The 27,234-nt window shown below is 48.6% G+C and overlaps 2 protein-coding genes across 24 annotated transcripts in view; one reads left to right on the top strand and one right to left on the bottom strand.

Moving 5' to 3' along the window:
- CACNA2D4 (calcium voltage-gated channel auxiliary subunit alpha2delta 4) overlaps positions 1-27,234 on the top strand; it is a 179,524-nt gene that overhangs the window by 121,995 nt on the left and 30,295 nt on the right. The window lies entirely within an intron of this gene.
- LRTM2 (leucine rich repeats and transmembrane domains 2) lies at positions 1,857-21,766 on the bottom strand. Of its 4 annotated transcripts, none has more exons than XM_039546441.1 (7): positions 18,127-18,430; positions 16,455-16,708; positions 14,083-14,151; positions 11,752-11,879; positions 10,049-10,217; positions 5,031-5,621; positions 1,857-2,721 (listed from the first exon to the last, which is right to left on the bottom strand). In XM_039546441.1, the coding sequence occupies exons 5-7, from the start codon at positions 10,137-10,139 to the stop codon at positions 2,267-2,269; spliced, it is 1,137 nt and encodes a 378-aa protein (XP_039402375.1). In that variant the 5' UTR covers positions 10,140-10,217; positions 11,752-11,879; positions 14,083-14,151; positions 16,455-16,708; positions 18,127-18,430; the 3' UTR covers positions 1,857-2,266. The 4 variants fall into 4 exon arrangements, with proteins under 4 accessions (XP_039402375.1, XP_039402357.1, XP_039402365.1 ...); XM_039546423.1 differs by having other exon boundaries at positions 14,083-14,154; XM_039546431.1 differs by lacking the exon at positions 14,083-14,151.

A 27,234-nucleotide genomic window follows, 5' to 3' on the forward strand; every position in this document is an offset into this window, starting at 1 on the left:
GAAATAGTTTTACTCCTGTCTGCGGTTATCCCGTCTCTTTGGATCTGGTGGCTCTGGACCAGTAGGAGGATTTTTGCCACTCCAAGCTATCTGAGAGTACTTGGTAGTGTTCCTGTTTGTTGGTATGACAGCCGGACTGACAGTGAAGGGGTTGAGAAGGAATGTGTGGTGTTTCCACAGGAATCCAGCAGCAGCTAGAGGGAAGGGCTGCAGATCATCTGAAGGCAGCAGGATACAATAGGACAGGAAAGGCGTTGATATGACCTGGCTCTGCCCAGCTGCTGTGATTGCTGGACTCTACACCTGGCTTACCAGAGAAATACCCTGCAAATCTGGGCCAGCTGCCAGATCATTTCAGGATGCCAAGGATCGCACCAGACACAAACAGTGCGGCTGCAAGACCTCTGGTGTCATCTTCCTGTCCCAGGAATACCCACTGTGACGGGTTAGAACAGGTTACCATGGCAATGTGCGCTCTCCCCTGGAGACAGCACTTTATCCCACTTCCAATGATACAAAATGAGTCCTTGTAGTGGCTTTTTTTTTTTTGTCAGTTTCAAAAGAGATGAGGCTTATGAGGCTCAGCAGGTTTTAAAATCGGGCCTGGGAAAAGTTAGCCTAGATGACAGATACAGTGGATGCACTGTGAATGTGTGTATGTGTGTGTCAATGAGCACATACCTGTATATGGTTGCATGTTAGCCAATTTTTGTGTGTCTATCCTTATATTTGTATGAGGTAGGGGTTGCATGTGTGAGTGACTGTGAACACATATGTGTCAGTGGACTGTGTCACCATGTGGTGACCATGGCACCCACTTCTTTGAATCCCTCTGCTAGTTCCCTCTTCATTGCCTCAAGTTCCAGCATTCTGTTCTCACCTTCAAAGGCCCAGCATAAATAACTCTGCCCCTCTCTACTTAGCACATTGCCGTCCCACCCCCTCCACTCTGCCAGTGATGCCAGCTGTCACCCTGTTTATCTGCTTCGCCCACAACCACCTCCAGGCTGTTTTCCACACTGCCCCTATACATGGAACACACTTCTCCAGCTGGTCAGCAAGTTTCTATTTTCAATGCCTCCTGAGGACTTGCTTCATCCTAGATGTCTGTAGGACACTTGCAGACTGAGGCTTCCCATTAGTCATCCACTTGTTCTGTTTATCTTATAAAATTATAAAATAAATACAAAGCCACATTTCACCTTTTTGTGCTGTGCACAAGCCTTCATTGAGTAACACTGGAATCTTAAGGCTGTTGCCTCTGTCCTTTCTCTCCTACTCCTCCCTACATCTTTGCACCATCTCTGAGATATCTTTGTAAGCCCCTCAGGACTGGTTGCCTGTACTGGGAGGTGCCTAGCACACTTTTAGGTGCTCCAGAGTAGGAATGTAGTGATACACATAGGTATGCAAGTGAGTAAATGTGTACATATGGATATGTTTGTATGCACATGTGGGGGATTGGCATGTGTGCATTGGGGTATATTTGTATGTGCATGGGGTGATCCATGTGTGTGCACATAGCTATTTGTATGTACGTGTGGGTGATAAATGTGTGTGCATGTTGGTGTATGGTGTTTGTCAGGGTGAGCGGATGGAGTCTATGTGCACAGATCTTAGGGTAGATGTGTCTTTCCAGCATTCAAAGTGAGAAGGGGAATCTCCCTTCTTTCTCTATTGTGACCATCTAGAACCGTCTCTCTCTCCCGATATTCTCTTGGCCAAGTTTTCCTCAGCTGTACAGGAGATGGGGAGTAGCTCACTGTCCTGTAACACCAATGACTCCACCAATGAGACTTAGACACTTGCTCTGGTGTCTTGGTCAATATACAAGGAGCTTCTTCAGCACAGTTGGCTGCTCTTTGTGGTTGCAGAAGGCTCTGCAGTGCTGTATGGGATGGAGTGGGGACTGAAGCTGAGAGGAGGGTGTCAGGAAACCAGGGGCTCCTGGAAGGTGTTGGCTGCCCTTGCTGTGCCTATCCAAGGGGGCTCTGTGCAAGGATGAGGCATGGCAAGCACTTGAGGTCTGACTATAATTTATTGACTTGGTAGGGCATGTGGGTGAAGGGGTGCCAAAGGGCCTGATGCAGAGGAATGAAATTTAGAGCCAGATGTCCTAAAACCCAGAAGCATGTTGCACTAATTGGATGAGTGGAGTGATAGCACAGTCTGTCCATCTGTCGGGGAAGATGGATTGTGGGAGGACACAGGCCTCACTGCTCTCAGGTACCCTGCTCACTTCTGCCCTTGCCTTCCAAGAAGAGTTTCATGCCACAGAGGAGATTTGCTTTTGTTCTTCATGTTCCCCCTCTGTGTCACCCATTAGCGGCTGCCTCTTCTTCAACTCTCGGTGGTACTTGGCCATGAGGGATGCGTAGATACAGCCATAAGCTGCTGCCACCACCATCATGATACACACGATGCCACACACCACCCCAGCTATGATCACAGTGCCAATGGCTCGGCGCACACTAACAGGCCGGTATCTCTGTTTCTGGGGACACCCCACGCTCGGCTCCACTTCAGGTTCTGGCCCTGACTTGGATTTTGAAGGAGTCGGGCTTCCTTTAGTGCATGGTGGGCCAGAATTGTCCAGCACAGTGGAGCCGTTCTCATCCTCCAGCTGTGAACAGTAGTTGAACATCTCCATGGGGACCATTCGCATGTCCTTTCCCCGCAGCTCCTTGGGCAGCGTACACGCCAACTGGTCAATCTTTCCTCCTGTCCCAACAGAGAAAAAAAGGGTGATTCACAGCTCGGTGTCAGGCAGGGCCTGGTTCAGTGCAGTGAGCTATGTCAGTACATTGTTGCGGTTCAGCTTTTAAATACACAGGGCTAGATTCTCAGCTGGTGTAAATCAATGTAACTTACACTAGCTGAGGATCCGGCCCACAGAAGCCACAAAATACAAAGGTCTGGATCCCCAAGTGACCATAACTAGGCCTTATCATACCTAAGGGATTATAATCTGGTCTCTCTTGCACAAGTGCTCAGTGGAGTGTGGGAGAGGATGCAGGGAACCCTTCCATACTCCAAGAGGCAGCCAGAATCCAGCACCTTGTGTTCCCAGAGTGTAAGCGTGAGAAGGGGGTGGGTGGAGTCAGAGCATTGCCAGCTGCACTATACATGCCAGAGGTGATGGGATGAAGGTACGGCCCTGTCCCCATTCACTTTCACAGTGGTAGGGGGTCGACAGACTGTGGCGGGGAAGCAGATACTATTAAAATGGTGCATCAGCGGCTGCCCCTACATTTGGTCATCCATTAACCTTGGAGACATTGTCCGTCTGCCTCCGCACACTGCGGGCAGAATGGCTTCAGCAACTGCCACTGGTTGTGATCTCCCTCCACCGCCCTTTAGGTGGGTAGGGCTTTAGTGGCTACACTCTAGCCCGAGGGGTGCATAGATAGTATTTGGTAATGATTTATACCTTCCAGCTAAGGTTATCGAAATGCATTAAAAACATGAATTAATCAATCTTCACAAAGCCCTTTAAGGTATGAAGGTCAGTGTTGTTAGCCCCTTTTTACATACGGGGAGAATGGGGCACAAAAGACAAAGTAATTTCCTAAGATGAAACTGCAAGTCAGTGACAGAACTCAGATGAGAGCCCAGGGCCTAAAACTCCCAGTCCCATATTCTCACTAGTCGGCACTTCCCTCCATACATTTAGCAATCTACGCTGATGCAGGTGCTTCACTGTGTTTGTGCAATTTCCTTTGAAAGAAAAACCAGAATGCTCTCTAGCTGCTTCTCTTGTTCTGTGGTGTGAGTCAAATTCAGAAAACAAGTCAAAAAAGTCAAAAAGAAAAAGAGGAACCAGTGTGCCTTTGTCTGTGCTCACATTAATGCATATGCCAGGGGTGGCCAAACTGTGGCTCACAAGCCACGTGTGGTTCTTTCACCATTAAAGTGCGGCTCCCGGAGCCTCCTCTGCCAGACTTGGGGCGGGGAAGTTGAGGAGCTCTGCCTGGTAGGGGGTAGGGGCTTCTGCCCAGTGGGGAGGGGAGTCTGGGAACTTCAGCCCCGGCAGGCGCCTCCCATAGGACTAAAGTCCCGAGCCCCAGCAGGTGTGCCCTTGTTCTCGAACTTCTGACGATTGTCATATGCGGCTCAGAGGGTCAGTACATTTGGCAACACCTGGCATATGCCAAACTGCAGCCTTGTAATTGCACAGTCATGTAATCTCTTCCCAGTATGGTTATCTGAGCTCAGTAGAGGTAACATGGCTCTTGCCATGCTGATAAGTTGAGGCCTACTCCTTCTCTCAGTGGCTTCAAAGAGAGCAGGGTCATGCCTTTGGTGTTGTCACAATATGTAGTGTTTCTCTTAAAGTTCCAACACCTGGAGTCATGTAATTCAGAGAGAATTTCAGCTTTTATCCCTCAGTGTTGCAGATAAATGCTTTAAAATGTAAACCCTATAGGTTCCAACATCAGAAGGCAAATAAAAAGGTCTCCAAATCAATTAAAAAAAACCTCATTTTTAAAGCCAGTCATGTTTTTTGAGGCCTAACTCATGATTTTGGATTGGCAATAATTGTGTGGCAGTATACCACCTTCAAACATCAACATTTCTGATATTTGCTTTACTGGAGGCAAACCTGAAACTTTACCAACAGTCTTGTTTTTAGTTACCCCAGCACAAGGAAGTGGGCTGGAGGACTATTTTTAAGCATTAAAAGCACCTTTTTTTCAAACTCATAACTCTAAAAATTTCAAGCTTTTTAAGCAAGTTCTCCCCTCTCCAAAAAAAAAATCCACCTTTGGGTCTTGGAGCAAGTATGAGAAATAGCATCTGAAAAGAAGGTTTTAGAATGCAAGCACCTTCTCAGCAATAACTGTAGCATTACTACATTGTAGCGTAGCACAGCATTATAGTACTAACCTTCTTCTCTTTGGCCAGGATCTAGAATTTAGGTCAGCCTGATCTGTCTGTGTTATCTCTGTCTGTCTACCTCTCTTCTCCACTGCAAATCTTAGCAGTCAATCTGTCACCCTATGATTGGATCCCCTCCCCGTGGCACCTACCTCGATAAGAGAACCATTCCATCCAGTGTTTGAAGTCTCTCAGGTTGCAGTCACATTCCCAGGGGTTATCCCCAACTTGGAGCTGCTGCAGGCTGACTAATGGTTCAAAGGTCACCCTGTCTAGGCTCTGTAGGCGGTTAGACCTGAGGGAGAGCAAGCGGAGAGCCGGGAGGTCATCGAAGATTCCTGAGGGTATCTGAGCAAGGCCATTGATGGATAGGTCTAGCTGGCGCAGTAGGACCATCTGCTGCAGAAGGTCCTTGTCCAGGGTCCTGATACTGTTGTTCCTCAGCTGTAGTTCGGTCAGGTTCCCTAGGTCACTGAAGATGTTCTGGGGCAGCTGGTCCAAGAAGTTGTTGGAAAGGTCCAGCCTCTGTAGGGCAGAGAGATTGGAAAAGACTGGTCCTGGCAGCGTGCTTAGCTTGTTGTTGAGGAAGAGGAAGATTCTGGTGTTTGTAGGAATGTCTGAGGGGATGGATGAGAGGCCCAAGCCGCTACAGTCCACTTCCAGACTGCCACTGTTACACTTGCAGGAGGAAGGGCAAGTGAAGAGGGAGTCTGCTGCACACAGAGAGAGCCAGTAGGCAAGCACTAGTGGGTGAGAAGCAGAGAGGAGAGAGAGAGTGTGTGTTAGAACAGTAGTTATCCCTCTTTAAGCCTTCATCCATTTTTAATACAGTTAAGGCTACAGTATGAGCACAATGGAATTCTTCACTGCCGTTCCCTGCAGTAAAATGAACTTTCTCTCAGATGTACCCTGACATTGCTATCTAGGTCCCTGGCAGCATGAGCTTGCTCTCAGCCTTTCGCCAGCTAGTGGTTTTTTTGAACTACCAGGGCTGGTGAGTAAACATCCCTGCAGTTGCACTAGAAATGTCAGCATGTCCCAGAGGGCTTTGCTGCCTAATGTGAGGACACTCCACAGAGTTAGACTAGAATGGAGCATAGCATGATGGGAGACATGGCCTGAGCTAAAGAACGACTCTCTCAAAATAGAGGGGTTTGTGGTGGAGGGTTGGTATGTTTTTAAAAAGCCACTTTGCTCAGAAATGAACACCTTAACATTTGTTTCTGATCAGCCCAATTCCCTTAGAATGTGATGGGTTATGGCTAAAGTTGGATTCAAACCCAGCCCCTACAGCTGAGCCCTGCCCCACAAACTCTAGGGAAGCTGGGATATGGTGCTGAATTTCATGACCAGATAATGGTTCTTGAGGTTTGGTAAGGCCAAAGAAGTCTAGATTTGAGAGAGTCTGGGTATAGATCCAAACTTTGTAGCTGTTCGTTATCCCTTAGATGGGCCAGACCTAACCCCTGGATCCATACAACCCCTAACCTTGGGTAAGTTCAGCTCCAAATCCACACTTTGCAGCTTAGGCCCATATCAAGTGGTGTCCCAGTAAGGTGTAAAAGTGCCCAACAGTCTCTGTAACCTGCTGGATGCTCTGCATTTGGCAGTGCTGTCAAAATATCTTCTGAAAACCACAAACACAGACCCGCCTGCCTTTGCTAACCTGAGAGTCTGTCAGACTTTGCAATACTCCCCAAACCACCTGTTAGAACTCAGAAAAAATGCAGGATTAGCTGATGAAGATGCGAGTGTTGAGAAGGGAGCGGGAGGCTGAGCCCTGGCATGTGGTGTCTCACAGGTAAGGGTTAACCTTGGCTAGGCCAGGTGGGAGAAGGGAAGAGGGCACTGAACTATGTCTCTGGGGGCTCGAGTAAGAACAAAGTTATTCCTCAGTTATATCTGCCATCTGTATTGCGGGTCACATTGGTCTGGAGGGGCAACCATTTCCCTCATTTGTCTGGATTGTGTAGGGGCTGTAGTACTTCAACCCCTGTGGGAAACTAGCAGCCTCAGAATTACCGCTTCATCCCTGTGACAACATAGCACCAGCAACAGGAGAACAAGCTTTCCACCTCATACTGGGGGATTGGGGGGTTTGCACCTGTGCTTCAGTACTGAGCTCTCATATTCATTGTAACTCCTTTCCCAGAAGGTATCTTCCGAGCAGGAAGTCACTCCACCTCCCTCAATGTTTTCATGGGCTGCAAGTAGAGCATTTGACCAAAACACAGTTAGGTTTATCCCTACTTCATACCCAGTCTTCTCCTCTTCACTTTGCCTTGTAGAAGTCAACGGCATTTGGTGGCTTTAGATCAAGGGTAGCCAATAGGTGGATCACGGGCCAAATCTGGGCTGCCAGATGCTTTAGAACAAACCCCATAATCTTTTTTTTAACATAGTATTATCATTATTGTTATTTTCTCTGAAGTCTGGACCTTGACTATACCTTGACCAAGAAATTTGGACCTTGACAAAAAATAATTGACTACCCCGGCTTTAGATTACTTCTTCTGTTCAGTATTAAAGTAGCTAAATCTCAGATAGTGGCCTTATACTCCCACCATGGATTGTCTTTCCTAGATTGGAAACCAGAATCTCTTATCCTGTCTGCCTTCCTGCTTCTTTTTGTAGGGACCAACTTCCAGAACAAATTGTTTCTTAGCCCCAAGGAACTCCTGGAAAGTACATCTTGGGAGAGGAAGCTGGTAGAAGCAGATATTTTGGAGAAGCTGGGACAGAAGTAGCTGTGAGCTTCCTCTACTATCACACTCTCACCCCATTCTTTTGGAGTTTATGATGTCCGACAGTCCAGTTTGGATGTTGACTTGGTTTATATCTATGATGTCCCATTCCCCAGTAATAGGGCCAAATCCTGTCTCCTTGCTCAGGTTTTATTCAGTCCTTTTGGAATTCAAATTCCCATTGACTCTAGTGGGAGTTTGCCAGATAGTGGACTTAGTGAAGACTGACGTAAGGGCTCCAGGATTTGGCTCATAGGCAGGGCAGCTTCTTGAAGGACCAGAGGATGAAGCGAGAAGGGTGCAGAGGAAATGTCCCAGATTTTCTTTTCTCAGGCTGTATCTCATGATTCCTTCAGAGGTTTTTCCTCTCTCAGTCAAGTGAGATTGTCTACCTAGGCCTAGGACATACCAGTCAGAGCCCTGCTTGTCCCAGCTCTCCCTAAGGAGGAAAATGGATCACTGGGGCCAAACTGAAGGAAGATCTTTATCCTAAATCCCCCATGCGTTCCTAGCAAGCAAAGGTTGGGGTCAATAGCACAGAGACTCTCCCTCAGGTGCCATGAAAGCAGATCCTGTCCTGTGCATTGGTACAGTGGCAGTGCTCTCTGGCTGGATGATATTTAATTCCACTCAGAATATGTCTCTTTCTTGTTGCAGAATGGGACTTGAAAGAATAAGAGTTAGAGAGGGGAAGAGAGAGACATGAGTCACTCAAATGTCCCTGCCTTTTCCTGGTGCTTGACAGAAGTAGAGTATTAATAATAGATTGACAGCTCTGATGAGGAGATAACACTTAGCCTCTTTGTATAGAGAGAAAGGCCAGAACATCCAGGTAATGCTATACAGGTGATGCTCTGTTCAGGGCTTGCCTCTCCAAATACCTACCCTCTATTGGCCCCTGACTGAGCTGCTCTGGGATTCTGCCATCAGAGCTGGCCCTGGCTGGCAGAAGCAATGTGTCAGACAGCCAGGTGTGGTTGTGTTCAGGAAATTGATTTACTCCAGGTCTCTGTGCTGATGCAGGGTTTGCCAAAAAGAGAGGCTCCTCATTGCCCCCTGGAAACTGTCCATTTTACTGAAATAGCAGTAAGGCAGAGGTCTGGTTTCATTTTCCATCCCCTTCAAGGATGTGTCTGTTCTGGGTATGGATTGAGATCTGGAAACTCATCTCACGATGAGCGCCCAGCCTCACACTAAGAGAAGCAGGGATGTGGTAGACAAAACATTAAGCTTTCTTTCAGCCAGCATAGTTCAGAGCAGCACTGCAGCAGTATGAGTGGAATGTACTCTCATCTTAGGGAAAGATGATGTTACTTTGTGGGGTGTTCAGTGACCCTGGTAGGTGGCAGAAAGCTGAGCCAGGAGTATCAGATTAGGTCAGGGCTCAGTAACATTACCAGTAAATAATTTATATAGCAATCTAGTTGGTGCGGATGGATTACAAAAATGGTCTTCTACAGAGAAGGAAATAATTCTCTCACCTTCTTACAGTGGCAGCCCTAGGTCAGAATTTTAGGTGGGGGACTATAAGCCTGTGTGACTGCCCGTGCTCTCATTAGTGAGGGACATTTTGTAAAGGGCCTCTCTTTCCTTTACTGTGATTACCAGACTGTTCATTGAAATACAGCAAAGAATCCTGTGGCACCTTATAGACTAACAGATTAAGGTGCCACAGGATTCTTTGCTGCTTTTACAGAACCAGACTAACACGGCTACCTCTCTGATCATTGAAATACAGACACCCTCCCTCCCTGCAGTCCTAATGCTGCTGCTTCAGAGCGCTCTCGAGGCACGTGTTCCACACTTTGGGACAACAGAGCAGCTGCCCCAGCGTGGACCCTTCAGTAGGAAGATGAATGAGCTAAAATGTTAATTTACCAGCAGTGAGTGGGATGGAGAGTTGGGATGAGGGTCCATTATTCTTCTTTGATTTGTCAACATGTGGCAGTGCCCCAGTGATAGAATCACATCTCAATTCTTATACTAGCCCAGTTCTACACCACCTTCCTCCCCAAAGAGCCAGCCGCCCTGCTCCACAACCCAGGTACTAGTCAGGATCACAAAGAGAAGGGAGGAGAAATCTGCTCTTTACAAGGTCTGAAGCTGACAAATGTTCTGTGTGGCCCTTGGGCAGTAGCTGTGCTCTGGTGCCCATCCCTCTGTCTCTCCCCAGCCAGACCCAGTCCAATGGCAAATCAGAAACACTTGTTACAGACCCTCCCGCCTTAAACTCATCTTGAGCGTTATAGGCATTCACAGCCAGCCTGGCCATTCACTCAGAGCCTTGTGATCTGGGAACTAGCTCAGACTTCTCAATACTTAGCTACCCCACATCCTTCCCCTGTAGCAATCTATTTTCTCTCCTGTCCCCTGAGACACAGGGACACCATACTTAGCACCTGATCTCTGAAATGGTCAGTACTTACAGCAGGTCCGTCGCCATCTCATGGAAAACCTGTTCCTCCACCAGTGGCTAGCGCTCCCAGACAGCATTATGGGCACTGTTTTCTCCAGCATGGCTTCCTGTCCTCCAGCCAGCCTGGCACACGTTCTCACAGGATGGAGGAGCAATCTGGGCACCCTACCTGTCAGATCCTAAAAGGAAAAGCAGAAGCACATGGTTCTCAGCTCTCTAGGGACTGGAGGAGACAGGGACAGGCTCCAGGGTTCTGTTTCCCTCCCCAGTTATGTTTCACCTTGGGAGTGTTTTAGAGAATAAGGGTGCAAAGCGAGAGGAAGGATGATGGTTAATTCAGTTTGGAACACTGTGTTAAAATCAGAGTCTGTTCACTAGTGTGCTGAGTTGACCGGTCTTGGAAAGTCTGGGGTGAATGTACTAGCAAACCTTAAAAAGAACAGGGGTACTTGTGGCACCTTAGAGACTAATAAATTTATTTAAGCTTTCGTGGGCTACAGCCCCACTTCATCGGATGCATAGCTAGCAAACCTTGTCCCACACTAAAGGTCAGTGTTGTGGATTGCTGAGGTGACATGGCAAGAGCAATAATCCTCGGCTCCTTCCCTCTGACTACACACATTCTGATACCAACTGTGCACCCACTGTCTGTGACACAGATTTGAAGTGGTGTAGGCACTGGGGGTGGCTGTCAAGCTGCCTTTCACCCTTGCAAATGCATCCTCTCTCTTTGGAGGTAAAACAGATATAATGTCTCCAGTGGGGATGTATATAACACAGCTCATTAGCTTGGGGATTTCAGACTGCAGCAGATGCAGGAGCCAAAGAGCAAGTGAGCAGAATAGGAGCCTCATAGCAGAAGGGAGGACTAGGAATTGGAGGGTGGAAAGGGGAGGAATTATGTCTCAATTAGAAGAAAAATGCTCTTCCTAATCAGAAACCCACAGACCATAAACCCTCCCCTGACAATAAGTGACTATGACAACAGGTCCCCCCATCCTCTCCCTTCCCTCTGAATAAAGACAAGCAGGGAAGGGAAGATGGAAGCTCTGCAGATCCTTCTGTTCCTCTTCCTACTCTTTCAAGTATCAGCAAGGGGATATTTTCCAACAGTCACACCAGGGGTTAGCTGGGCAAATTCCCACCGACGTACAGGAGACTCGCATGGCTGAACATCTCCCCTACCCCCCTCTACCTCCCTCCGGAGGGCTCTGGCGATGCCCCTAGCCTTTATTTTTAGATGTGCACAATGCACTCTTCAGGGCATCTTCTCCCTGCACACGTGCCTCAAATCCACTTGCCCGTACCCCCCAGTGACTGATTTATTTTCAAGGGCAAGCAAACCACCAGGAGATATTTTAATTATTGTCTCAGGAAGGGGGGTGAGCAGATTTAGTGCCCGGGCTGGTACATCTTGTGAGGCTATTGTAGCTAATCATATCAAAATGCCAATGCACAAGATGCATTAACAGCAACAATGCCAAAAAGCCTCCCCACACCACCCCACAGCTGAGCTGGACTATCTTGCCTACAGCCTGTAGCTGAAGGAAAAGCTGAAAAATAGCTGCCCCCATTCCATATGTTTGCTTGCTGGGTTTAGAGAGGTGCTTTCACACCATCTGTAGCCATGGCTCTGTCTTAAATACAGCCTCAGAAATCCCTTGGTCTGTCTCGCTTTCTCAGTGGGAACAGTGAAAAGACAGGAGCACTTACCTGGAGGGGCTTTGCCCGCAGCTGCTTCCACCCGACTCCCTGGGCACTGTCCAATTGCAGTCTCTTCTCTCTCCCTCCTTGACTTCAACTCCCAGCCAACAGGCTTTCTCTGTGTCCTATTTAACTCCCTACACCACAGGAACAAACGGCAGAGTTAAGCTGACAGCCACAGAGACTTATGCGGCTGCTGGATAGCTGGTGTTGATCAGTTTGAAATCCTGTTGTTGCGTGTTCCTGTCCTCCCTTAGGCAGCAGGGGATGCTTGCCACTCTCTCGCTCTCTCTCTCGTTCCCCTTCTCTCCATCTAACTTTTCCTGTGTTGTAGAGCGCTCTGATCCTAGCCTGTTGGTTTGTTAACACCCATCTGTATCACCTGGCTCAGCTCCAACGAAGGGCGCTAAGCTTTAAAAACCTTCCTGGTTGCTTGCTGACCCCCTCCCATCAATTTCTTAGGTGACATTTTCACCCCACACGATCTCCCCTGCAATCATTCCTCACCAGCCCAATGCCCAGTACCTTGTGAGGGCTCCGAGCAATGTTGACAGCACCTGAGCACTAGGACAGTGATGGAGTTGGTGTCTCTGGCCCTGCTTCCCTCTGCTCTGGCATGGAGCGTCCAGTGCAGGTGTTAAATTCTGGTATATCACAGACTCTTCTTCCAATGATACATTGACTAGGCTCAAGCACACCATGTGGGGTGGGAGGAGGAGATGTGTAGAAATGAGCCCTTTCCCTAGGTATAGCATTTTTTGCAGTGTCTAGTGATTAACACCTGTTCAGCCTTTAATTTTTCTCTCCTGTACTGCAACATACACAAGAATGGCTGTGCCTATATGCACATATGACTATGTAAAGACATATGACACACTTGCCCCTGAATGCGCCTGTGATGTAAACATGCACCATGAACCTGCCTGTAAACATACCTAAATGCACTCATATGCCACTTATGTGAGTATGTGCCTTTGTGCACAAACGCCCATTCATGGCATGTGACATAAACAGGTGGGTGCATACACAGGCAGAAACACCAAAACTTTTGTGCACACACCCACAAATAAACTCTCACACACAGCCATCTGCAGTCCCGTACATGTGTGTAGACACATGCACACACTTATGCATGATTACAAATATGGCCTACAGAGGCAAAAGCACACACATACATGTATGCACATGTACACATACTCCTGAATGACATGTGACCCATATTCATACACACCCATGTCTTGTACACATAGCTGCATTCTGGCACCCAACAGATGCCTTCATAGTGCGCTGTCTCACTCAAGCGGCAAGCAACCACGAGGGGCTCATCCAGTAACCAGGGATCAGCCAGTCATGAGTAGCCCAGCTAATTCCCATACGCCTGGGCTTAGAGGAGCCACTAGGGCAGCTCTATGCCACCCTGAGATTCCACTCCACAAGGGAAATCCTCAAATGGCTGGATCTGCCAACTTTTAGGCTGCTTTGTATCATGGGAATCAAACCCCTAGTGCTCCAGAGACCTGGAGTCACTGTATCCTGGGGGCCTACTGGATGCCCTCTGGTTCCTGGGACACGGTGTCCACTGGATGGCCTGTGGTCTCTAGGACACTGTATTCAGAGCCCAGTGGATGCCCTGTGATCATTATGGCCCTTGTGTCCAATGCATTCTTCCATACACTTGAAATTCAGCACTTTCCAAATTCCGTGGCAGTGCCCCAGGCAGCCTGTGGAGCAGGGGATATGCTTTTCTTTTGTGCCTTTTCACAGAGCAGACCAAGGGGCAACATGTTTAGTTTCAGCTCAAGGCCACAGAGCGAGTTAATCTACCACCGGCCTCATGTTACAATTCCCCAAAATGCACTGAGCTGAAGCCCCACTCTGGCATTCAGTCTACCACTTGGGCTCCCTGTGGAGCTCCTTCCATCCTGATTAGCTCCCTTGGGGAACTGTAAAGCTATTGAGTTGTTAGAGAACCCTAAAGCTATAGAACATTTCACTTTAATTGCTCCTGCAGCTGTTGTCAGACATCCTGGTGTATAAAAGCTACAGCAGGGGCTACCACTGCCCCTTCCCTCCCCTCTTCCAGTTCTGCTACTGGTGACTGGCACAGTATCACTTAAAAACCTTGTGTCTGAGCTGAATCAAAACCTTCCAGAAATAGGGTCCCAAAGAGCATATTGTGAGGGTGAGGAGAATCTCTATGGGCCCTGCTTTCTGCCTCCACATGTTGTTTCGGCAATTCTATATCTTCTAGCCAAGGCTACCCACATGCTTTACAAACGTTCATTACTATTGCTATTTATCATGGAGTTAATCAACTAAGGGCATGATTTTCTGAAGTACCTGCAGCTCCTGTTGACCTTGCAATTGGAGTGGTGGGTGTTCAGCATGTCTGAAAATCAGGCCTGACCCCTGCTAGAAGAGTACCAGAGATAGATAGATGAATAGCATTATCTCTATTTCACAGATAGGGATACTGAGTCACCAAGTGGTCAAGTGGCTTGACGCAGGAATCAGATGGAGTCAGAAGTCTAGCCCAGGAATCCCTTGCTTTAACCAGTAGTCACAGTCCTTTCCTCTAACCCTTAGGTCAGAGATCCAACATCAGCCCCCTCAAACAGCCTGTATCTCCGGGGGTGTGGGGGACGTCTGTTAGGGAAGTGTAGGTAATAGAGGCTACAGCAGTTGCCAGCAATAAATTAAAGGAAGTGTGCGCGCAGATATACACACAGCCGCTGATGAGTGATAGGAAAGTCCATCTCCAGGGCTAAATTGCTTTAGCCTTTATCTGGAATCCAGCAGGGTTAGGGAATGAATGGAAGATGCTTTAAAGGAGATTATCTTTTTTCCCCCTCCCTCTGTGGGGGAGGCTGTTATTGCTAAGATTTGTGTTTCACTGCAGTCTGAGACCCACCCCAAAGGCTGGCACCCCCATGTCCAGTGATTAGAGCATATAGTGTTATTTCTACACAACCTCAGTTATCCCTAGAGGGCAAGAGTCTGGACACCAGGAGTGGGGGGAGGCAGAGACCATGTGGGCTGATTAAAGCCATTTAAAAAACATGTTAGACAACTGGCTGATGAATCCTAGGTGGGTCCATTTGGCCCTGAACAGCACCCGGGGTGGGAAGGTGACGTGAGCGTGAAACCATCCCAAAAGACCTGGGCAAAGGCTGCAAATAATTGACCATGAGCAGTCATATTTTTAAGCTTATTTGCTCCTGCCATGGCCACTCCCATTTTGTTTATTAGTATTTATTTCTGTGCATTACAATAGCACTCCGACGTCCCAGCCAAGATCAGAGCCCCACTGTGCTAGGCACTGTACAGACGCATAGTAAGAGACAGTCCCTGTCCCAAAAAGCTTACAGTCTATTGATCCTGGGGCTTGTTTTCTGTGAACTTTCATTGCTTTAACACACATAAATTGGATGATAAACTCTCGCACTCAAATACTCCTGGAAAGCAGCTTGTACGTTCACACCAGAAACCTGATTATGGAAGATAGTCATCCAATAAGGGAAGTAAAACAACACCATGTAGCTTCTATTGGTCCATCACAGCTAAGCAGCCCACAGCCGTCCAATAGCAGAATTGATGAAAAATTCCATTGAATAATCTCAAGAAAATCGTGCTCCATTTGCAGACATTTTGCAAACAGAAAAAAGGTGGGATCTGTCAGATCAGTTATGTGTTAGGAATTGAACACTCTTCCCCACTCCCAAGTTCGTGTCTGCTGATGTCAGAAAGTTACCTGTGAATTTCCAGCACCTAGGCTCGGCTGAAGCATAACCATGGTTATTGGCTCATGAAGCACGGCATCGGGGAACGAGAATGAATATTTGGCATTTCTCTAGCACTTGCCAGCCAAGGCTCTTCAAGTGTTTTACAAACATCCATGAATTTAGCCTCACAGCATCGCCGTGAGACAGGACACCATGATCCCTAGTTTACAGATGGGGAAACTAAGCACAAATAAGTTGAGGCCTAAATTTCCAAACATGATCACAAATTTTAGCTGCCTTAAATTTGGGCTGTCCGGCTTGGACCATCTGATTTTCAGAGGTACTGAGCACCTGCAGCTCCCACTGAAATCATGTAGAGTGAAGAGTGACACTTTGGGCATTGAAAACATGAGGCACCCGCAAGGTACTGGACGCCCTTGAAAATGTAGGGCTAAGTGACTTGCCCAAGGTCTCCCAGGGAGCCTGCAGCAGAGCCAGGGCTAGAACCGAGAGCTCCTGAGTCTCAGTCCTGGGCTTTAACTAGGAAAGCATTATTTGTATCACCGCCCTCAAAAAACAAAAACAAAAACCAGCTCACAGCATCTGAGTGTCAGAGACTGGAGAAGCTGGGGAGGGTCGAGATTTTAAAATTCAAGGAGCCTGAAGAAAAGGCACAGGGCAACTGGATAAGGAGAAGATGTAGAGTGGCTGAAGAGAACTAGGGATGCATGGTGCATCTTAAGGAAGCAGGTCCAGAGGTGGGGAGGTTGGGGATGTCCAACTCCGGAGTGACACGAGAGGCCCAGAGCAGCAGCAAAAGGAGAGGAAGGGGGCTATTGACAGGGAGCAATCCAACCATGTATCCACCAGCATTTCCTCAGGGTAAGGTTGAATACTACAGGTCACATGTATATTTCCTGTAGTGAGAGGGAGGCAGCTGAGAAGGGGAGCGGGAGAGAGGGTCAGGGGAGAGACACACAAGCAGGTTACCTGGCTTCCTTCCCTTCTGCACTGAGTGCAGAGGAGCATTATGGCTCTCCTCCCTCAGAGGAAAATTAATAACAGTGCGGCAGGCAGGGGGATTCCATCTGAGGCTGGAGATATCATTTTCTGATCCAAACAGGAACAGTTGCATGTGGGTGGCAGCTTGTCACCGGGCCTGCCAGTTCTAATCCAAATCCTGATTTCTCTCTCTCTCTCTCAGTTGTGGAGGGAAGAGCCTTCTCTACCGCAGCTTTAATTTCCTGCAGGGGTTAATCCCATGGTCAGAAGTGGCTCAGGCCTTAATCCTCCTGTCCAGGCTCATGACAGAAGGATTGCATCCACTCTGAGCTCAGCAGGCATGATGGAGACAGAGGATTGCTCCATCTCCCCTCCCCACACCCTGGCCGTGCCCCTTAATCTGCTGGAGTTTAAAATGCTCCTCCCTTGACTCTTGTAAAGCCCCCCCAGCCCGAGGTTAGGTCAGTGTCACGTGCCCTGTGGGAGGAGCAGATGTTACTTTAGAATCCTGGTTCTGATGCTTTCACCTGTCACAGAGAAAGGCATTTTCCACATTCTCATCTGGCTGGCATTCAAGGACCCAAGGCCTAGAAAGAGAGTTGTCCCCTCCTCAGTGACATGCCGGGAACCTAGGGGTAGAGAATGGCCCTACACCTACAACAAGGAAGTCCTCAGATGCAGCCTTAAGATCCCCTTTGTGCCTTGAGGCATCCAGGTTTCAAAATGCTGGCCTTAGTCTCAAGGTTAGAACACAGGCGATCTTGGTTCACTGCCCTGCGCTTAGAGCATTAGGCCACACCTCTCCCCAATGGGACATTCTCCAGTGTAGGAGAATCTCCCACAGTGGCTGCTGGCACACTACCCGGCTTGGAGACAGATAAAGGAATTTACATGTCAACACCTGCCAGTCCTTATTAAATCATACATGGGCCCAGGTACTTCCAGCATTAACCTCCCTGCCCAAGCCACCTAGTGCTGCGCCTTGTGAGCAGAGTAGCTTGAGGCAGAAAACCTCTCTGATTCTGGAACACAAACTACCCCCCGCTGACCAAACCAGAGCCTGCCTGCCTAGCTCTCTCTCAGAGTTATAGCGCTCTAGCCACCTCCTCCCACAGTCTGTCTGCTGAAAGCAGCAAGGGCCACCAGCTCAGAACAGTGTCATGAGTAGCCTTACTGGCTCTTGACTGCTTCTGTCACTTTCACTCCTGGGAGCAGATCTACCTCTTGGTAGCGAACCTTGTGAGTTAAGAATCGCTGCCACACAAGCTGTTGAGTTAGCGCTTCATTCCTACTCATCCCCACCCAGTCCAACTGGCTGCGCTTCTCCTGGCTGCCATCCAGTTGGAATCAGAGCATCAGCTGCATGACTAGTCATGAGCTGCTTTGCCAGGCAGGGGATTCAGGAGCTACAGAAATATTGTGGGAGAAGGGAAAGGCCTCACTGGAGTCCTGAACATGGCTTACCATCAAAAGCAAAGCTACTGGGGCTTATGCCCCCCATAGTGATCAAATGTCCAGTGTCACATACACAGTGATGTGGCATAGTAAGAGATACAAGCAGTGATAATCCAGTCCTGCTCCCATCCTAAAGGGAGCTGTAACCCAGTGCACCCCCCACTGCCAGCAAAAATCCCAACAAAAGGCTGACCCTGGTGCTTACATTTTACTAAATTTACATTGAACTTTGAAAAAGACTTATGCCAATTGCTTTTTCTGCGTCAGTTAGTTGCATGGATCTGCTTCACGTGGTTACGCTGTGTGTTTCACGGTCAAGGTAAGCCCGAAGCAGCTCCCTCACCATCGTCCCCCAGCAGACTCCACAGGCGATATTCCAGAGCAATGCCTGAAATGTCCATGTAGCACATGGGTGATGCACATCACAGGCTGCTGCTCCAGAAAGGTGACTGGGGATCATCAGGATAGGGCTGTGTGTGTGTGTCACAGAGCAGCGCTTTGCTCACGGCTCAGCAAGGCTGGGTGATATATGACACTGCCCAGGGCTTCACAATGGCCCCTGGCACCCAGCTAGGCTGGGCTGTGGATCTGCAAAATGTCTTCCCCCCCCCCCCCACCTCTCTCCATGTTCTGTGTGAATTTAGTGCTTGTGAAAGTTTCCAGATTGACAGCTCTGGAGACTGAAGCCTTATTTGTGGGGGTTTTTCAGCCACAGAACAGGTACGTGTACAGCCATGTTCAGAGCCTGCCAAAATAATTGAACACAAATGTTCCAAAACTCAAGGCCCAGGCTGCCACCAAAGCAACAGCAGCAGCACACACGGCACCAGGAACCCCAAGAGCAGACAGCCTCTCCGAGAGTGGGGAAAGAGTATCCAAGCCAAGATCCCCCTGACAACCCTCCACTAGACCCAGCATATCACCCCAGTAGTCCATCCCTACTTCCAGAGTTCCCCCCGACCTGTCTGTGGGATGAGACAGAGTAGGCTGGGCTGGGCTGGACAATGTCACCCCTGCACCCAGTGCATGGCTCCATTGGCCCCCTTCTCCTCTCCTCCTGAAGAGATAACAGCCTTTGTGTGCAATCAACTAATGTTGCTAGTCCTGTCACTCAAGCTGTGCTGCAGGGCTGAAGGTTGGGGGTTAAATCCCACCAGTGATTTATGATGGGGGGGTGGGACTGTTACAACATTTGTACATCAGATTTTTTTTTCTTTTCTCCTTGTAAAAAAATCTAGGAACTTTGCATGGTTTTAAAACCATTTGGGTTGCAAAGTCAAGTACTGCGCAGTTAGGAAATGCCAAAGTTAAGGTTGTAGGCAGTGTAGTTGTAGTTTTGCCGGTCACAGGGTATTAGAGAGACAAGGTGAGTGAGGTAATGTCTATTATTGGACTGTTGCTGGACAAGCTTGTCTCTCTTATTCACTGGGGACTGGGATAAGAGTCAGACCAGGATTTAAGCACCTAATCAGCCTCTTGTAAGAAAACATGGCCTGTGGAGGCAAGGAATTGGTTCTTTTTGAATCAGCAACAGGTAAATATGGAGAGTCCTTTAAGTCCTCATTTCTACCCCAAAACCCCACTCTTGCATACGTGAACCCCCTTTATGATATCCCAGTCCTGAGCTTCTCCCCTGACTATCCTGAGGCTATTTCCTGAATCTCCCAGCTCTGGCATTATCACCACCACACCTGGCCAGCCAGCCCCTCCCCTTCACCACCAATCCTGCCCCCTGAACCTCCCACCACAATTTTCCAGTCCTGCAGAGCCCAGAAAATACTTAACTGTCGTCCTAAAAGAACATTTGAAAAGCAAGACAAAGGGCTGAAAGCCTGAGTGGCTCATTAGATATCAGAGCTGCTAATTCACCTCACTAGCAAGCAGCAGGCACATCTGTTGGAAGCAGGGGCATCACTGCAGTCTATGGTGTGGAAAATTATTAGGGCTTTTTCCCCTCTCCCCCAAAACGCCTTTTCCCAGGATTTACCTTTAACTGCCCCAGGTGAATGATGTTCACTTATGGAGCCCGCACTATTGGCAGGCAGGGAGACAGCTCCCTCAGGCCCTTCATTCATCTGGAATAATTCACTAGCAAACAATGCTCACCCACAGCAGTCACAGGAAAATCCAGTCCCCCAAAATGGACCCTAGTGATAAAACCCCAGGGAACAGTGGTCTGAAATTCTGATGAGACCTCAGAGAATAAAAATGTCCCCCGTCTTGTGACAAATCTATATGTGCCTTCAAAGGTGACCACATCATTAAATGCCCCCTTCCTGTGAGTTGCTTGTGTAATAGCATTCTGGACGACAGCTGCTCCAGCTCATATCAAAATGGGCCCCTCTTAATTTTTCCTCCAGATCCTTGAGTGGCAAGAACAGCCCCAGCCAGCAAAGCAATGTTATTTACGCCTAGCTGTAACATTAAAATTAGAGAATCAGAACATTACATTTGAATATCCAAAACTGTGGGGCGGCTTGGATCCAGATCCAGATCCTGATCTCATTACTGGGGCAGCCCTCTGTAATGAACTGACGTGGCGCCCCCAGATCCAGGTATCCCCAAACCAGGGGGACATTCAGCTCAGTGTCCAGGGGTGGGTCTGACCTTTTCTCTCTCTAATTAAAATAAACTGCAGTGACAGGCCGGATATGAAATGTAAGCAGTGTGGTAGAGTGCTGTGTAACATACATGTGCACATGTCTCCTTGTACCTGCACACACACATATTCCACCTCTTGAGGCAGGATCAGGAGGAAGTTTCACATTCAGCTCTCTCAAGCCCTCCTTCATCTGCACCCCTTGCTCCCAGGCAGATCCACCCACAGGAATGAGCCTGAAAAAGGCTGCAAATCTCTCTCCACCCTCCTCTCTCCTTCCTGCAGCAGGATACCCTCATACAGGTTCACAAATCTCTCTGCTCAGCCTCTGGGGACTCTTGAGAGAACTCTGGCTCTATTTTTGGCTCCTCTTGTGACATAACTTCCTTGAGTTCACGCCCTGTGACAGGGTTTTCCTGCAGTACTTTGTGGGTAGAAGACACACAAATAAAAACAAACCTAAGAGAAAGTGCCCTACCACATATGGTTCGTTTACTGAAGCCTGAACTTCATATGGACCGGTCCTTAGACAACACCTCCATCAGCTTCCAGTTTGCATTGTATACAGTCCCTTCGAAGGCAGCTCAGTCCAGAAACATTCCCTAAAACCTCCACAGGCAAGACCAGTGGCAACCCCCGTTTCAGACCCACCCCTTATTGTCCTGGATGGGAAGACAGTATTTTGTGGTGCTTATCCATTACATATTGGTCCTAGCACCAAGTACATAGGATCAGCGCTGTACTCAGATTTGAGCTGCTCATGCTGTAGACAAAGATTTCTGTGCCGTTCCTGGCTGACGGGTGCTACTTCCAGTCCCCCACACCTGAACTGAATTAAAACTGGTACCATATGTCCCTGGGGCAGAATCTGCAGTTGTCTTGTGAGTAAAACGGCTGCCCTGTGGCTTCACATTGCTAGGTTGTCTCAGCAGTACCTTGTCACAGGCAGTTCTGTCACTGCCTGTGAACCCCCTCCCTCTGGCAGCGAGGGCTCTGTGAACAGAAGATGGCAGTGGGAAAAAGCCCACTGCAAGCTTTCAAATAGCTGGGCACAAATGTATAAGAGAGACACCTCTACTTACTGTTCTCTGCCTGGAACAGAGCCTCTTCCACGTTCTCCAGCTCCTTCGATAAACCCCCTGACGAGTCCCAAAGCAAATCCAGTGGAAGCTATCAACAGCCGGGCGAGCGCTCAATGGACTCTAGCAGGCATCAACCCCCTGCTCCCTACAGGGTGCCAAGATGCTAGCAGTGCCCGAAGTGCAGAGAAGAAGGAAGGTTAGACGACAGCATGTAAAAGAGATTGTAATCCTCTGTAAATAATAAATAGGGGGAGAAAGAGAGGGAGAGCGAAAGGGGGAGGGAGAGACGGCGTGCCGTGGAGCGACAGCTGGGGGTACATCTGCGAAGACGGCAGTGCGTGCACACACACACACACACACACACAAGTGCATGCACACGCTGTGTAAAGGAATCAGCCAGCCAAGCGGGCAGAATCCACTCAGAAATGCCCAAATGTGCAGAGACAGGAGATTGGAAGATTTTAATTCCTCTCAACTCAGCCTCAAGAAAGAGCAATTGCTTTTGTCTCCCACCCAGCTCCCCCTGTCTGCTGAATGGAATACATGGGCTTGGGAGGCGGGGGGAGACCTCCCTTCAGCCCCTGTTACGGCAGGCTGAAGTCATCGGGACCAGGTTACTGGGAGGAACCCGTGGGCTGAGCTGCCGCCACCTCCCCTTTCCCCTAGCATAATAAAGCTACAGTGAAAGGAGAGGTGAAGGAGCCACGTCTTTGTGTCTGCTAGTTTCTAAATAGAGATTAGAACAGCATGGCATCATGAAAAGGACAGTCTGGAGAAAGCCTGGGGCCTGGCCACAAAACAACCATACCCATGGGGAGTCCAGAGGGCGGGGAAGGGGCAGGAGGCAGCACCTTAAGACAGCCCCTTACAGTGGGCTGGATAAAGGGTAGTCAGCCGCAGCAGTTGTGTTGAGCAGCTTGAGAGCAGCAGGGAGCGCTGGGCTATTGTAAAGCTTGAGTAGGAGAGGAATAGGCATGTTCTGGCATTATCTTCCCTAGGAGCATGCAGAAGAAAAATAGAAAAAAACTTGAGGACCAGGGCTGTGGGGAGCTGACTGGTCTAGAAAGCAGCCTGGATTTTCACAATGCTCCATTCTGGTCTGGGAGTGCAGAGGGAAGGAGCTTGGGCATCAGCTCGTGCATCCCAGGCCAAACCTTGCCCTCAGTTACACCACTGTAATGCCACCTTGACACCACTGAACTCAGCAGAGTTACTTGGCCTTTACAAGGGTGCGAATGAGACCAGAATCCATCCCATTGGAGCCGAGTCTTTCCAGTGCATCCTGGGCACTGGCCCATAAACCTTCCCTTTATAAATCAAAAACTTTTCTCTTGCCTTCAGCTTGTCCTTGATTTCCAGTCTGGGTGTCCTAGCCACAGCAGGTAAATCCTGCTAAGAATCACTCTTGCACCTTACCTGCTTTAATGTCCCTGGCTCCAAGCTCCAATTCTTTTGGCAGGCTGCATTTGCTTTAGGTGTTTTTTTATTAGTAGTAGTATTATTATTAGTTTGCCCTGAAGTTTTTTAAGCAAAATGTTTCTTGGCTTTTTGGTCACTCAGAGAGAAAAGGCCAAATTCATCCCTGGAGAAGCTCCATTGGCTCATGCTAGCAAAGGAACAGAAGTGGGTAAATCGTTCAATGACAAGACAAAGGAAATGAAAATAATGTTTTTTATTTAAATGGCAAGCCAGCTGCTGTGACAGCAAAAGCTTTTGAATGGTAAGGTACAGCTTGATAAGCAGTCTACCAGCTGTAATCTTATCACTCTTTGTTATGACTCTTTATTATGAGGTAGACAGAGAATGAAATCTTGAGGAAAGCTCCTTATGAGAAAGGCATATGGCTAATCAGAGACAACCCAAGAAAAGGCAGACAGAGCAAGTGACAGTGGATGAGTAATGACAACAGATATGGCGAAGGGAAGAATGAACAGGTGGAGGGGAATGGTATAAACAACATGTTGAGCAGTGGTATGTGGTTTCTCAGAGATGCAGATGCAATAGTACTGCAGGGACATGCTCAGTTTGCAGTGACTCGAGGTTACCTGCTGGTAGAAAGTTATGCATGAACTTGGGATGTCTGAATAGCGCATCAATATCTGACTGTTCAACATGTTATGTTGTCTCCCTTCACATACTTTATTCTACCACAGGGAAACTACAGTTGCTTGAGTTATTAGCATGTCAGTAGAAATAATACCATTATCCATGGTCACCTCTAGGACTTTATGGTTGTTGCTGTGCTGTACTCCACAGCCACCCCAAATTTCACAGCAGAGTGGAACTCAGATCTTGTGCTGGAGCAAAGAAGGATCTCGGGTAGCTATTAGCTATTCTTTGGCACATGCCGTGACTTGTTATCACCAGCTTTTCCTTCCTCTCATCTAAGCTTCTGACTCGTCTCCTGAATCTGTGTCTTTGCCTTCCTCCTTCCTCCCACCCCCACTCCAAAGCATGGCCAGCCTGCAGGACAGCCAGGCCCCTACTGCTTACTGCCCCTTATACTACAGCTACATACTAGCACTAGCTCAATGGTAGTGTAGCCAGGATAGCACGGACAGCGGTGGCGTGGGCTTAGCCACCCTGAATATTAATCCCTGGGGTTGGGGCAGATTCGGATGCAGCGGTTAGCCCGTGCTGTCACTATCATGGGTACACTATTATTTTGAGTCTGTGAGCTAGCACAAGTATGTCTGCATGAGCTGGGAATCACACCCAAGTATAGACATAGCCTGAGAGACTGTCCCCTGCCTCTTTTTTCTTAAACCCCCAGGCTCAACATGCATGCAGAGGAGGCTAATGTTGTCCCCACTGAAAACCGCTACCATTCCCCACGTAGGCAAGGGCAGGGGGTTCCAGTCAGCAGACAAGACACAAGAAGGGGACAGGTTTTCCTGCTCCTGTTCCCCCAAGTGGACACCAGCCAGCAGGGGCGGCTCTACAAATTTGGCTGCCCCAAGCAGTCATGCCCAGGATGCGCCCCCGAGCCGCGGGAGCAGCGGACCTCCCGCGGGCATGACTGCGGAGGGTCCGCTGGTCGCGCGGCTCGGCTGAACTTCCCGCAGCTGCGGGCGGTTCGCTGGTCCGGCAGGCTGCCGCAGTCATGCCTGCGGGAGGTCCAGCCGAGCCGCGGGACCAGCGAACCGTCCGCAGTCATGCCTGCGGCAGGTCCGCTGCTCCCGAGGCTCCGGTGGACCTCCCGCAGGCCTGACTGCGGCAGGTCCACTGGCCCAGCCTGCCGCCCCCCCGGGAAAGGGCCGCCCCACGCGGCTGCTTGCCCCGCTGGGCTCTGGAGCCGGCCCTGCCAGCCAGAAAGAGACAAACCACAGTGCAAGTTAAAGTAGACCCTACATTGCTTGAAATTACACCTTCTTACATCCGGCTGCAGGAATGCATGGAAAGAAGAGTGTGTGTGAGCCCCAGGGGGTAGGAGGGGATGGCTGCTGGGTCACATCACCAGCAGACCACTACAAGGAAAGAGGACTAGCTGTTGGACTAGAAAGCAGAGGGCTAACTGCCAAGCTACATGCAAAGGAGAGAGGTGGCTTCACACAGTGGCAAGGGCCTCATGCAAAGGAGAAAGATAGCTGACAGACTGCCCAGAAGGGAGAAACATGGCTGCAGGCTACGTGGCAAGGAGAGGGCTAGCCACTGGGTAGCCCAGGAGGGACAGAAGTGATGGATTTCTCTTTCTTTTGGTTGCCAGAAAGCACCAGTACAAACCCGGGAGCCCTATTCCACCTCATGACACAAGTAACTCTGCAGTGGAAGTTATTTGCACCCTACAGGCTAAGGAGGAAAGGGTTCATGACAAAGGTTTTAATTTCCTTTGAACAACATTTCTAGGCGTTAGGTCCCTCTTGGCAAAAACATGAGCTTCTCAATAACTTCCTGTGTTCCAAGGTTAGTTGTCCTGGTACCAACGCCTCCTCAGTCTTGTAAAATCTGCATGTCCTTGGTAATGTTCACTCCCGTTGATGTGATCGGCTCTGATAGGAGGAATGACTCTTGCTTGAGATGGTTTTAAAGGATAACAAGGAATTTATTCAAAGCTATGTACAAAATCAGCCCATCTTCTAGATGGACTCACAACAACAACAACAACATCATTTACACTCTATCACACTCCAACACAGATTGGTCTTTGAGGCCACTGAGCCCAATTCACCCCTGGGGTAACACAACTGAAGTCAATGGAACTACACCAGGGCTGAACTCAGCCCTGTTCTTTCTTCTTTCCTTATATTCAGAGACTTAGATCCAGATGAATCTTAAATGAATCTTATGTCTTGTCAGGTTTTGTACTCTGGGCTTTAGGCAGCTGTAGAAAATAATTCCTTTCCCCATTTCACAGCAGTCAGATTCATTCTATAATAGGGAGCTCTGGATAAAAACCTTCCAGTGAAGTGGGATCTTGTAAGATGTACCAGCAGTAAGGATGTGACAGGAAGGACACTGACACCAGGGCGTTACAAGCAGAGATGATGTACCATGGCCATGATGCCAGCTGCCAGGTTCTTTGTGCACGTAGCATAATTCCTGTTGCCCGCTCTGGTTTTTATTCCTTCCCAGCTGAATTACAACATCAGATCAAAGAGTTAACTTAAAAGCAGCCACACATAAAGTTGCACAATATAGACTTAAAGAACTCACCAGGCCTGATTCTCCTCTCACTTACACTGGTGTAAATCTGGAGGGGACCAGGCCCTCCATCTCTCCCTCTCATGCTTTCCTCTCCAACTCTCTCTCTCTTTATTCTTTATCATCATATTTTAAGATCCTTCTTGAGGCTGGATTTCTTGCAGGCCCCTTTGATTTGGCCAGTCGATTCTGTGGGTTGACACTTGCCCGTTAATCTTTGTTACTGCATTTGTATGTACAGCTGGGGGCATTCCTACATCCTACAGAGAGACACTGCACACTTCTTGCTTCTACAGAGGGCACGATCCTGGGGATGTGACCGTGCGTGGAAGGGGTTGAGGCACAAAATCAGGGCATGTTCTTTTAGGACGACAGTTAAGTATTTTACATGCAGATTTTACAAGAATACCCTTTGGCCTAGGGGAAGATGTACTCAGCTGGGAAGAGCAGCCAGTGAGTTTAAAATCTCCCCTTTTCTACTGACAGGTGTTATATTTCTGTGTGGATTTTGCAACGGTTTTTGTTGATCAAGAACGGGCTATGGTCACATCTACACCACAAATTAGAGTGTAATTGTAAACTATTTAATCCACCTAGCATGGGTAACAATAGTACTGAACACACAGCAACACAGGCTTCAGCGAAGGTTCACCGCCGCAGTACAAGCCCACTGGGGAGCCTGGGTACATTTTTGGGTTGCTAGCCTATGCTGAAGTCCATGCTGCCACATCTTCCCTACCATGCCTACAATTACGCCTTAATTTGTGGTGTAAATGTTTTCTTTATTGCTGCATTCAGGTTGCAGTCTCCCTGGAGGTGGGGGCTTGAAACCCACTCCTGACACTGGCCTACCTTTCTGAGTCAACGTGCGTTATACGCAAGAGATCAGCCTAGATGAGTCTAACAGTCCACCCTGGCCTGAAAATATCTGACAGTCCAAGATAAAAGCCTTTTTTTAATCTGTTTGTATCTCTGTAGTGTTTAGTGGGAG

Source organism: Mauremys reevesii, linkage group 1 (genome assembly GCF_016161935.1).
Source record: "Mauremys reevesii isolate NIE-2019 linkage group 1, ASM1616193v1, whole genome shotgun sequence".
Classification (NCBI taxonomy): Eukaryota; Metazoa; Chordata; order Testudines; family Geoemydidae; genus Mauremys; species Mauremys reevesii.